General features: G+C 35.6%; 1 protein-coding gene across 7 annotated transcripts in view; it reads right to left on the bottom strand.

Moving 5' to 3' along the window:
* The window catches only part of ELF1 (E74 like ETS transcription factor 1), a 104,529-nt gene that overhangs the window by 46,073 nt on the left and 45,757 nt on the right, over positions 1–12,699 (bottom strand). For 5 of the 7 annotated variants that reach the window (XM_082365466.1, XM_082365470.1, XM_082365471.1 and 2 more), the window contains one exon: positions 7,014–7,312. In XM_082365466.1, coding sequence (XP_082221592.1) covers positions 7,014–7,085 — 72 coding nt within the window. In that variant the 5' untranslated portion in view covers positions 7,086–7,312. Of the gene's footprint in view, positions 1–7,013; positions 7,313–7,871; positions 7,891–7,916; positions 12,139–12,699 lie in introns of those variants that run through there. The other 2 variants (XM_082365468.1, XM_082365469.1) reach the window with 2 other exon arrangements.

The following is a 12,699-nucleotide window of genomic DNA, read 5'->3' as shown; positions in this document are numbered from 1 at the left end:
TCACTAAACACATTTAACACAATAGTTCTAAATACATTTTCAAGAAAAGAACTCCATGAATATTTGTTTCTGGTCTTGGAATTGTGGTGACATGCCACACTGCCCATGCACTAAGTGAGAATGTGGACACATAGGTCCAGAAAAAAAAAGTACTGTAGTCAAGAGAGTTGTGGGGCAGGATATCACCTCTCATTCAAAGGCCTTCTGATGGAATGGGAGAAAATATTTGCAAATGAAGCAACTGACAAAGGATTAATCTCCAAAATTTACAAGCAGCACATGCAGCTCAATATCAAAAAAACAAACAACCCAAAATGGGCAGAAGACCTAAACAGACATTTCACCAAAGAAGATATACAGATTGCCAACAAACATATGAAAAAATGCTCAACATCATTAATCATTAGAGAAATGCAAGTCAAAACTACAATGTGGTATCACCTCACACCAGTCAGAATGGGCATCATCAAAAAATCTACAAACAATAAATGCTGGAGAGGGTGTGGAGAAAAGGGAACCCTCTTGCACTGTTGGTGGGAATGTAAATTGATACAGTCACTATGGAGAACAGTATGGAGGTTCCTTAAAAAACTAAAAATAGAACTACCATATGACCCAGCAATCCCACTACTGGGCATATACCCTGAGAAAACTATAATTCAGAAAGAGTCATGTACCAAAATGTTCATTGCAGCTCTATTTACAATAGCCAGGACATGGAAGCAACCTAAGTGTCCGTCGACAGATGAATGGGTAAAGAAGATGTGGCACATACATACAATGGAATATTACTCAGCCATGAAAAGAAACAAAATTGAGTTATTTGTAGTGAGGTGGATGGACCTAGAGTCTGTCATACAGAGTGAAGTAAGTCAGAAAGAGAAAAACAAATACCGTATGCTAACACATATATATGGGGGAAAAAAGAAAGTGGTCATGAAGAACCTAGGGGCAAGACGGGAATAAAGACACAGACCTACTAGAGAATGGACTTAAGGACACGGGGAGGGGGAAGGGTAAGCTGGGACGCAGTGAGAGAGTGGCATGGACATATATACACTACCAAATGTAAAATCGATAGCTAGTGAGAAGCAGCCGCATAGCACAGGGAGATCGGCTCAGTGCTTTGTGACCACCTGGAGGGGTGGGATAGGAAGGGTGGGAGGGAGGGAGACGCAAGAGGGAGGAGATATAGGGATATATGTATATGTATAGCTGTTTCACTTTGTTATAAGGCGGAAACTAACACCCCTTTGTAAAGCAATTATACTCCAATAAAGATGTTAAAAAAACAAAAGAAAACAAACCAAAAAAAAAGGCCTTCTGATGTAATAAGGGCCATAACAGAACAGATATAGATCCCACACCATTTTACCAACAAGATTAAGAGAAGGAAGAAAAATCTTTAAGAGGATTCAACCAATAAATGTATTATAAATTATGTTAAAGGCATGGGGAATATTAAGGGGGGAGGCAACCCTTTCTTCAAGTAGTTTAGCACTTATCTGTGAAGTTAATAATGTATATATAAAAACTTAACATGGCAAATGTATGATAATGACATTAAGTCATGTAGGAATAACAGGATAAAGTTGTTAATTCCTGAAGGGATGATTTTAGGATAAGTTCCTGGAATAAGTAGGTTTTGTCCTAAAATCCTGAAAGATGATTAGAACTTAAACAGGTAACAGGTATGAATGTGGAAGATCAAACAGTAGGGAAGCAGAAAACCATTTGGGAAAATCATACAGTAGGCTGGCAAAACTAATGTAGTACAAGAAAGAAAAGAGCATGAAACAGTCACTATGAAAAGCTTCTAACTGTAAGTTAAGGTGTTTAGTTTGATTATACAGTCAAGAGAAATGCATCAAAAGTTCTGGTACAGTCCACTGTTCTGAAACACTTCTTCTTCATCTGTCAGATAAACTGGATCTTCCTTCAAGGTCCAGTGCAAATGTAATTTCCATGGTGAAGCTTTCCCAAAGTTGCAGCGCCGTCAAAGGCTCCTTTCTCTGTATCCATCCACAGCACTCTGTGCTGACCTCTGTTACACTGGGTAGTGATTGCCAAACACTGAATGAGAATTAACGGGCAGCTTGGTGAAAAGACAGCAGTTTACACTTTAGCTTCTAGGAATCAGCAGAGTGAGCCAATTTACACCCTAAGAACGAAAGTCGTAAGACCACCTTCTTACATTGGGACGGGATTCTATAAAAATATTTGTTTTACTTTCCGTAGCATGTCACCAAGGTTCTCCCTAGTGAGCTAAGTCTGTTAAGCACAAATAACTATGATTTGCTAAGTTCTACTTTTAGAACCAACAACTGAAAAAACATATAGTATAATAATATATCAAAATTATAAAAAGCATTAAACTAACAGCTGTTTTTCACTCAATTAACTTCTGGAATATTTGAGCATATAGTCAAGTTTCCTTCTCTTTAGAAACTTAGGTCCACAACCTTCAGCTTTCTTTTTATTCTCATACATTCACCAGGCAAACATACCTGTTCAATAAGGTCAAACCAAGGCACTTTCAAATAAAAGTATCCTGTAATTCAATACTGACAGTGTTGCTCTCCCACAGAAGTACCTCCCTCTCACCTACAAATAGGCCCAGTTTGGAATGGATAGCAAGAACAGACATCTAAATGGCTTGTCAGCACCAACAATATTGATATTTCTTTTCCAACACCCCTTTCCTCAACCCTGCCCAAAGTTCTTCCAAGCAATTCTGAAAAGAGTAGTAATTGATATAAGGGAAAATGATCAAGGTGGTGGCAACCACACATTAATGGTGTCAGTTTTTTTAGAGGACTACATTAATAACCACAGACCATAACTAAAAACAGGAAATACATTCTAATCTGGTACCTTCAAATAGTGATTTTTTAATGACCAACCAATTAAACCAATATAGGATCATAAAACAGAACAACTTATTTTAAAGATACAAATACTTCTTAACTTTGAGAAGTCAAAATCCCAACAGAGTTATGTAACTTAACAAGTCAGCTCTAAAATTCATTCAAAACTCTATCCCAATTTTGGGGGGGGAAGAATATCTTTATCAGATATCAAATCTATGAAGTGATACTAATGAAAGCAATGTGAGATTGGCACAACACAAAACAGGTAAATGGAATAAAATACACTAGGGCAAATTCAAAACTAAAGTCTATACATATGGTAATTTAGTATACAACAGAGGCAGCAGTCTAAGTGTGGAAATCATAAAACACTCAATAAATGGTGAAGGGCCAATATTCCCATTTGTGGGAGAGGAGAGTCATCAGATCCCTATACCACACAACCTACAAAAGTAGATTTCAGGGCTTCCCTGGTGGTGCAGTGGTTAAGAATCCGCCTGCCAATGCAGGCGACACGGGTTCGAGCCCTGGTCCGGGAAGATCCTACATGCCGCGGAGCAACTAAGCCCATACTCCACAACTACTGAGCCTGTGCTCTAGAGCCCGCGAGCCACAGCTACTGAAGCCCGTGCGCCTAGAGCCTGTGCTCCGCAACAAGAAAAGTCACTGCAGTGAGAAGCCTGCGCACCGCAACTCAGAGGAGCCCCCGCTCGCCGCAACTAGAGAAAGCCCACACACAGCAAAGAAGACCCAACACAACCAAAAATAAATAAAATAAAATAAATTAATTTTTTTTTTAAAAAGTAGATTTCATATGGACTAAGGAGTTAAACCTATAATATATACTAGGAGAAAATATAAGAGAATATTTAATAGTTTTAGGGGTAAGAAAAGCTTTCCTAAACGAAAATCACCAAAAAAATTGGTAAATTTTATGACATAAATATTTAAAATTTCTATAGGGCACAAGATATCATATTGTTAAAAGACAGTACCAGATTGGGACAAAATATCTGCATCACATATCACAAAAAGAGAGTTAACCATTAACTGTACAATGAATTAGAAGACAATGACACTGATGTAAATTCATAATATATAAAGAACTCCTACCAGGCAAAAGGATACTATTAATTCAAAGAAAATTCAAATCAACAATAAATAAAGCTAATGGAACAATCCCACAACCTCAATACTAGTAGTCAAGAAAATGCAAATTAAATGGTAAAATGTAATTTTTTTAAATGGAATTTTTTTCACCCAAAGACTGAACAAAAAGAAAAAAAGGATTTCTGTTAGTGATGGTTTGGGAAATATACTGTTAGTGGTAGTAGAAACTGATACAGTTTTTTGAATATACTCTTAGTAAACTCAGTAATTCTACTTTTAAAAATTTACTACAGAAATAGTCACACAAGTGTACAAAGATACACTACACACTTCATGCGCGTGCGTGTGAAGTAATAAAATGACAGTGCTCAGTAAATATTACTATGTGCCAGGCATAGTTCTAAGAACTTTATATACATCAACACATTTAATTTTCACAACCCTAACTACAATATCAAGTCTGTTATTATGATCCGTGTTTTGCAGATAAGGAAACTAAGACACAGGGAGGTTAAGTAACTTGCCCAAGGTCACAGAGATAATAAGTAGTGGAGCAAAGATTCAAATCCAGGTGCTCTGACTCCAATATCTGAGCTCTTAACCATTATAGGTCTATTGCCTCCCAAACAAGGATATTCATTTATAATATATTAGTAATCTAGTGGGAACAGCCAACTGTCCATGATCAAATACTGGTAAAATAAATTATAATCCATCCACCATGTGGAAAAATAAATGATGCAAAGCCAGCATACAAACACACAAATATTTATAATACATTAAGTGAAAATAAGTCACAAAAAAGATATTACATTCTTTCATCTGTATCTTAAAAACAACCTGTGTATATAGGTTGGTATGTATGTATATTGTTCTTTTGTTTAGGCCTTTGTCCAAAAACTTACACATCAAATAGTCAATACTGGTATCTTCTGGGGAGAACAGGATTAGGGACAGTAAGTGAAAAGAGACTCTCACTATTTACTTTCTTTTTCTATTAGATGACTTGTTTTATAATTGGCATGCTATGACTTTTATACCAAAAACAAATTTAAGGAAACAAAAAAACAACAAAGTAGAGCTACATCTACTTAATAGATAAGATGCTAATAAATCTGACACTACTGGATCTACCCCTGCAAGCATCAAGTTAAGTCTGCTGTGCTCATGGCCACAGATGGAAAAACCCTAAACCTGGCCAACTGATTATAATACAGTACAATCAGCATACATCATGGCAAGAGTATCCAACATCATTAGTGAGAGTCAAACTGCTTGGGTTCAAGCTGTAGCTCCACTATTTACCAACTGTATGTATGACTTCGGGTAAGTCACTCAACCTATCTATTCTCTCAATTTCCTCATTGTAAAATAGGGATGATAGTATTTGCCCCATGTTTCACATTTGTTAAGTCCTTATAATAATATCTGAAAAAACTAATATATTTTGTTAGATAAAATAACTTTTTATAAATAAATAGGTAGATAGATAAATAAATAAATAAATAAATAAGAAAAAATATATACGTGCATTCTGATGTTAAGGTATGAGTACATCTCCCTATCCAAAATCATTAATAACCTCTCCAAGTTAAACTAAGTATATCATAGATGGTAAGGGTAGGTACTGTCTTGGAAAACTTTTTCTAAGGCTATATAGACACATGTATGAATGCTGCACCATGATGTAAAACGTATTTCTTATGGTTAAAGAGTGTCAAAGCCGTCCCCTGTGGCCACATCCCAAGAACAAACCTCACCACATCTTTCATCTTCAAGGGCTGCACAGTAAACACACAGTTTTCAAACCTTAACGTATACAGAAACATACTGTTTTAAAACATATTCAAAACACTTTCTCCTTCTAAAATGTCTTTTCTATTGTCCCTAGATTAAATCCATAAACTATTTTTAATTGGGATGCAATCTTCTCCCTCACACTTTTTTCCTCCCTAGCCAAAGCTCACCTTGATTTTACAGCACCTTAATCGAAATTCTCACCGTTTGTAGGTTTATTTATAAATGTTTTTTTCTGTCTCTTCACTCAACAGTACAATACAAAGAACGAAGAAATTACAATACCCTGCCAAAAGTAAGAATCACCTAGAATAAAAGCATGATACATTATAATTGGCCTATTAAAGTTAGATATTTAGGATTAGGCTTATTTCAATATTTAAATCAACTTTATTAGACATTATTTTAAGTCTACTAGCCCTCAAAATATTTTTCCCAGTACAATGAATCTTTCTAACATACGATTTCTCTCACATCACGTCTTACATTCCCAAATAACCTGTTCAAAATGAAGTAAGTTATAAAGTCCCAAGAACCTCTAGTGGGGAGGGGGGAGACCAGAATTAACTCAGTCCTTTTCTCATTATCTCTTGGATCTTTCTTACACTCTAGAAATAGTAATTTACACATCTTGTATAAATTCAATAAAGGAAAGCCAGTTTAGAAATTCTTCAGTTCAATCCCTTCATTCAGCAGATGAGGAAATCAGGATCTAGAGAAGTAACTTCCTCAGAGTCACATGCTTTGGACTGAAATGATGTCTGATAATGAGACTGCTAACATCTTTCCATCCCCTTGAAGGAACAGTCCAGGATTATAAATCTTAATTAACCACATATATTAAAACTGTGTAATTGCAAGCAACTATTACAATCACCGGTCCTAAGAAAAAATTTACATGTCTTGTCAGTATGTCATCTAGAACTTTTCAAAGTACTCTGAAATAATTACTTAAGGTATTTCCTGTTAAGTCTCATTTTACAGAAAAACAAGCTAACCCCAGAAGTATTATATCCCTGTTACCACATCAAAGCTAAGGATAAGATTCTTTCTTAATGAATTAACTAACTAGTACTTAACACATAAAATCACATTACCTCCACATTTTTAATATCTAAATTTTTACATTAATAAAGTTTCTCCTACTGCCTTTTAAAGGAAATAATTTTGAGACAAATAGAAAAAGCAAAATAATAAATTTATTAAAATCCAATTTTCTCTGAGTCTCATTCATACCTGTTGTTCATCCTCCATGACGTTACTAGCAAATTCAAATACTAGGTCGTTCTGTTGGACAACAGCAGCCATAATAAAGCATTCCCCTTAGATCCACATGAGAAAAATTCCAAACAGGTTCAAGTACCAGGCAGCAGAGTCCAGTGACCAATTTGTGTAAATAACCCAAGCTAAGTCTGTGAAGTTACTGTATACCAGGTTTTCTTTAGGGAAGGTGCTTCAAATTTTCTTGGTTCACTGGGATTTTACTTAAATTGAGGCAATTTTTCTGAAATTTTTCTTCTCTAGAACTTCTTGACCTGAAAAACACAAGTTAGTTATGAGAAAGCAATCATACTATTTTGAATATAACAGTTAATACAGACAGCAATGTCTCCAAAGCATTTTTTTGTTAATGTTTTTAAACAAAACCAACATGACTCGTGAATACAGGGTTGTTGTTTTTTTTTTAAAAAACTAGACATATATTTTCTTTTAAGATTTCATTCCTGCTAAGATCAGATCACCTCTCATTACTGAAAATGAAGCCATTCTCCCCCCTCAACCCCCATTAAACTACAAAGTACTATTTATTAAAAAAAAAAAAAAAAAAATCCACCCAGCCATAACTAGGTTTTTGTAATTGCAATAAAGGATATATAAACAATTTCCTTCTTTCTACTAACCTAGCAAACCACACACATAGGAATTCCTACTCCATGAGTAATTTCATAACATATATTTTTGCCTTAATAGAAACATTCACACAGTATCCTTGTTAGGCCTAATATATATAAGGATTTAAAATCTGTCTAATACATTTAAAGTTTAATAGTACTATTTTAAGAGCTTTTAAAAATAAGCAGAAATAAAGCTCACTCTTTCTGTTCTTTAAAAAGGTTTCTGATAAGTAGAATGCTTTACCATGCTTAAGCCTGTCTTCGGTGGCTTCTTTTTTAATGCACTGAAATGTATCCTTATCTCTAGCACAGGCTTGCAAGCAACAGGAAGGAAACAGCACTTGACCACGTCATGGCAAATTAGAACATGCAAAGAAGTGCACTTTACAATAGAAAAACAGAAACGCAACTTAAGAGTGAAAACAATTTCACAGCAGAGGGAGAAAAGCTTTAAAGAGTGCCTGCCAAAGATGTTTGCATATTTAACATTTTTTTTTAAAGTTACCACTACTAACAAAAGTAAAAGGAAATTAAAAGTTTATCACAATTTTATTAAATATTGCTTCATACGGTTATGGCCATAAATACGACATGAAAAGACAAAACATGAAAATAATCACATTAAGTAACATCTAGTTCTTTGAAACAGCATTTACAATTTTAATTTTAAAGAGACAAGTTCAGGAATGAAGCTGATCTCGTGAATCAGTTTCCCTGAAAACTTAAATCCAGCCAGTAAGTGCTAGCTAAATCACATACTCATTTTCCTAATTTCGGTAAAGCCAATTTCCTACATATTGCAGACTCTAGGGGTCATCATAGATGACTGTGGTTTCCCTAACAGGAAATCAAAAAAAAAGAGTTAAGAATTCAATTCAATTCAATATTTCTACTCACTAAATTCTAACCCAGCAGTTTCCCACACCCACTCCATCTCTTTTAATAAAGACTTCAACTCCAACACTGGGAAAGTATTTTTAGCACTACTATTTAGGTAGTTTTTGAGTACTGCACCATGTCTGGTGCGGGGGAAAGTACTTTGACCAAAATTCATCAGACAGACATAGAAACATAAAACATACATACAATATTTTCCTTTAAACTCTCACCCAATTCTTCTGTACTAGGCTTTCCTTCTTAGGTCCTCCACACAAACTACATTCATTCTTACCTCTGTTTTCAACTTCTACTAGCCCCCGTTCCTGGAATTCCCCTCCCACTTCTCAGTTCCCATTCGCATCTTCTCTATCCTTCAATGCTCAAGTCCCATTTCTTTCACAGAGCCTCCCGACCTCTATGCCTTGACCTACATGGGCCTTCAAAAATACAGCACTTACTGCCCCTACCACCAAATTAGCACTAACTGTACACTGTCTCACACTTGAAAATTATGTCCCCCTAATTCAATTGAGTACGTGTTTCAGTGTCTATTATTTGCAAAGCTATGTACCAGGCACCACAATAATTAGAGCAAAACTTCTCTGGGTAAATAACCATTGTCTAAAGTTTCTTCTGTACCTACCAAACCTGTTTGGTTTGGTAATAATAATAAAAAGGATTAATGATAATAATATAATACTAATAATAAAAAGGATAACATTAATGACAGATATTGTTTTGAAAAACTATCACAGATATTTACACTCTATATATGTTCTTTGAAAGAATTACTGTAATACTTTTGATAATACAGAAATCATTATTCTAAACTTAAAGAACCACAGTAAGAAAGTATAACCAGAATCAAGGGATGTTTCCTGATAGAAAAGTCTCTCTGTAAAAGGTTAGATTCCAAAAGACTATTCCAAAATCCATTTATTCATAAATACAAAGGTGACACTGTCCCAATGACCAATGTGAACACATCTGTGTAAAGTTTCACTTTCTTTCTCATTGCAGTCACAAACCTTTTCTTACTAGCACCTCCACAGTGCTACTGTTCTTTACCAAATGTTTTTTTTAGTCTCAAAAATAAGGACAAGCAATCAACATACCTATATCTTACAGTACACACTAGGAACCAACAGTAATCAACCAAAACTGAAATGACAGCCCATGATCACTAAGCCTCTGTTAGGATAGGAAGAGATATCTTTATTCTGTTCATTTCTATACAGAAGTTCATAAACTGAAAACGTGTAAGTAAAGGAAAGCTCCTGCATTATTTTATTGGCTTCAATAGGCCTCTGACCCTCTGTCTTCTTTCACTCTATCCCACTGCTCTTCCTCTTCTCTGAGTAGTTATACAGCCTACGGCACCAAGGTGGTTCTTGGGAAGAATTTTTCTAATTCCTGATCCAGAGGTACCACCCATACATATTAGAGGAACTTAAATAACACAGCCTCAGTGTATTAAAATTTTTTCAGCAAGAGATTAGACTGGACACCTAGATCAATGATTCAATTTTTCATGAGTAAACTGAGTCCTGTGTCCAAGGTCTCACAATCTGAAAGCATTAACAGAATTACAACTAGAATCTTCATCTCCTAAATCAGGACTCTGTGTCCATGACTACAATACACAGCCTCTAAATCTACCCAAATCCTTTATGCTGTAATAGTTCAGAACACAGGTTTCTTTTTCTTTTTAATGTTTTTTTCTTCTTATTTATTTATTTAGGCCGCACCGCGCAGCTTGCGGGATCTTAGTTCCCCGGCCAGGGATGGAAATCGTGTCCCCTGCAGTGGAAGCGCTGAGTCTTAACCACTGGACCGCCATGCTAGGGAATTCCCTAGAACCCAGGTTTCTAAGTAAATACATATATCAAATTAGAAAAAACAAATTTCCTTCTCTAGTTCAGCTCCTAATGTCCAAATCCACTCACTAAACTGCCTACTGGATAAGTCCATGTCAGTGGCTCTCAGAGTCAACGTGTCTAAAACATGTCCAAAACTAAACTTATCATTTTACTCCTCAAATCTGCTCTAGTGTGGAAAAAACATGGGTACTCAGGGTAAAGCAGAGGCCTTTTTTCTACTCTAACAAAATTATAAGGTCTTTAGGAAATTTAAAAATTGGTTGAATTTACTAACCCTTAGCTATATGTATTATATTCAGGAACACTTTGCTGTATTAATAGCTCCCAAACATATTTCACTTTCAAAGTGTCACTTAGTCTTTATAAAATAACAAGTAAAAAGTGAAAACTATTCATTCAACACACAGACACAGACAGTTAACTTACTTGCACAGTTCTGTGCAGTCATCCAGTTGGGAATCCACCAAATAATAAAAACTCCCCAAGCTGGCTGTCAATATCTTTCAACTCGGTAAGGACCATATTCTTATTCTTCAAGGAGACATGCCAAAGGAATGTCTCATCAATGAGGTCCTCACCGCTTATTGCCAAACTAAGCTTCAAATTTAAGGTAAAGTAGTAGCTCAAGCAAAACGGTTAGGAGCACAGGCTCTGGAATCAGACCACTTGGGTTTGAATCTTCTGCACTGTGACTTTGGACAAGTTACTTACTTAGTGTCAGTCTCTTCTTCCTGCAAAATAGGTATAAGCCACAGTTTTCTCATTCTGTAAAATGGGCATAACAACCCCAAAATCTAGAGTTTCTGTGAAGATGAGATGCGAATGTATGTGCAGAATGCTTGGCATATAAATTTTACTCAATAAACATTAGCTTCATTATAATCTATGTACAGTGCAAGAGATATGTAACACATGCTTGCCAGATAACAAATTATTCCTTAAGTCTCATTTCCATACTCCCTGGGAGTCTCCTTTACCACAGCTATTTGCTAGACTCCACAAAGAATACCATAGCCCCATTATCAACAAAAGTATAATTCTACTCCAGTGCCTAAAAATTTGGCACCTGTTTGATAAATCCAGTTGCTTCAAGGTTAGGACCACACCCTGTCTGGCAAGCCTCCCTTAACACAGAGTTCCATTATGCCCCTAATCCAAACAAAATGAATTTACTGATTGTAAATACAAAACCCTCAGACACGTTACTTTCTACTACAACCAACTCAAATGGTTAATTGTTATATAACTTATTATAAAAGATTTCAGGTATTATAAACATATGATAGTCAAAATCAGTTTTTAATAGTTTTCACACTTGCTTTCTAATCCCTAACTGAATGCAAATTTAAGTTCCCTTCAAAAGGGCTTTAAACACAAGGGTCTATAAACCCATTAATTCATAATGATATTTAAAAAAAATCACTGCCAACCTTTGGAAGTTATTAGGCTACCAACTCATTATGCTCAATATGAAAACTGACAAAGGGAACCAATCAAACAAAAGAGGAATAAGTTTTTAGATTAGACAGTTCTGGCCCAAAGAAGGCAAAATACACCAGCTTAGAGCAATGGGTGGTTGAAAGACTACCTTTAATTTGAATGACTATCTCTAATAAAGTATTCAGACTGTGTGTGTGTGTGTATTTATAAGGCGGGGAGTATCTAAATAACTGGAACTACTTAGTAACCCCAGATGCCAAGTACCTGAACGGAAAGTATTTTTACATGAAGTGGCAACCTGATAAACCACCCTTTTCAGCATACAGATATACCCATCGTAAGAACAGGAAGTATACTGGAAAAACCATGAAACTAGAAGAAATACAATAAAAATTAAAGAAAATAGAGTAAGAAACGTGAGAGAAGAGAAGCTATTCAAGTTAGAATGAGAAGCAAGCAATAAATCCATAAACTGTAATGACTGGAATTCTTCCGTAACAGACCATAGCTAGGCCTTTCCAGCTGTATCCTAGTATGGTAGAATGCTTTATATTAGCTCCCAGCAGAAATGAAAATAATAAATCAGTGGTATCAAGATAAATTCTATACAATCTTCCAAGGGTCTGCCCATTCTCAATCTGAAAAGTGTGGAATCACGCACTTTTAGAACTAAAAAAGATGTAAGGATTACCTAGGACGATTCATTTGTTGAACAGTTAGAGAATTTGGGCCTAGCGCAGTCTGACTTGTCCAAGGTCACACAGACAGTTAATGACAAAGAAAGCAACAATTCTCTGCTTTTCCCCAATTCCCAGCCCAATTCTCTAC

The sequence above is a fragment of the Balaenoptera borealis genome (assembly GCF_965194805.1).
Source record: "Balaenoptera borealis genome assembly, chromosome: 18".
Classification (NCBI taxonomy): Eukaryota; Metazoa; Chordata; class Mammalia; order Artiodactyla; family Balaenopteridae; genus Balaenoptera; species Balaenoptera borealis.
Note: the sequence above shows the minus strand (reverse complement) of the source record. Positions and strands in the feature narration are given on the sequence as shown.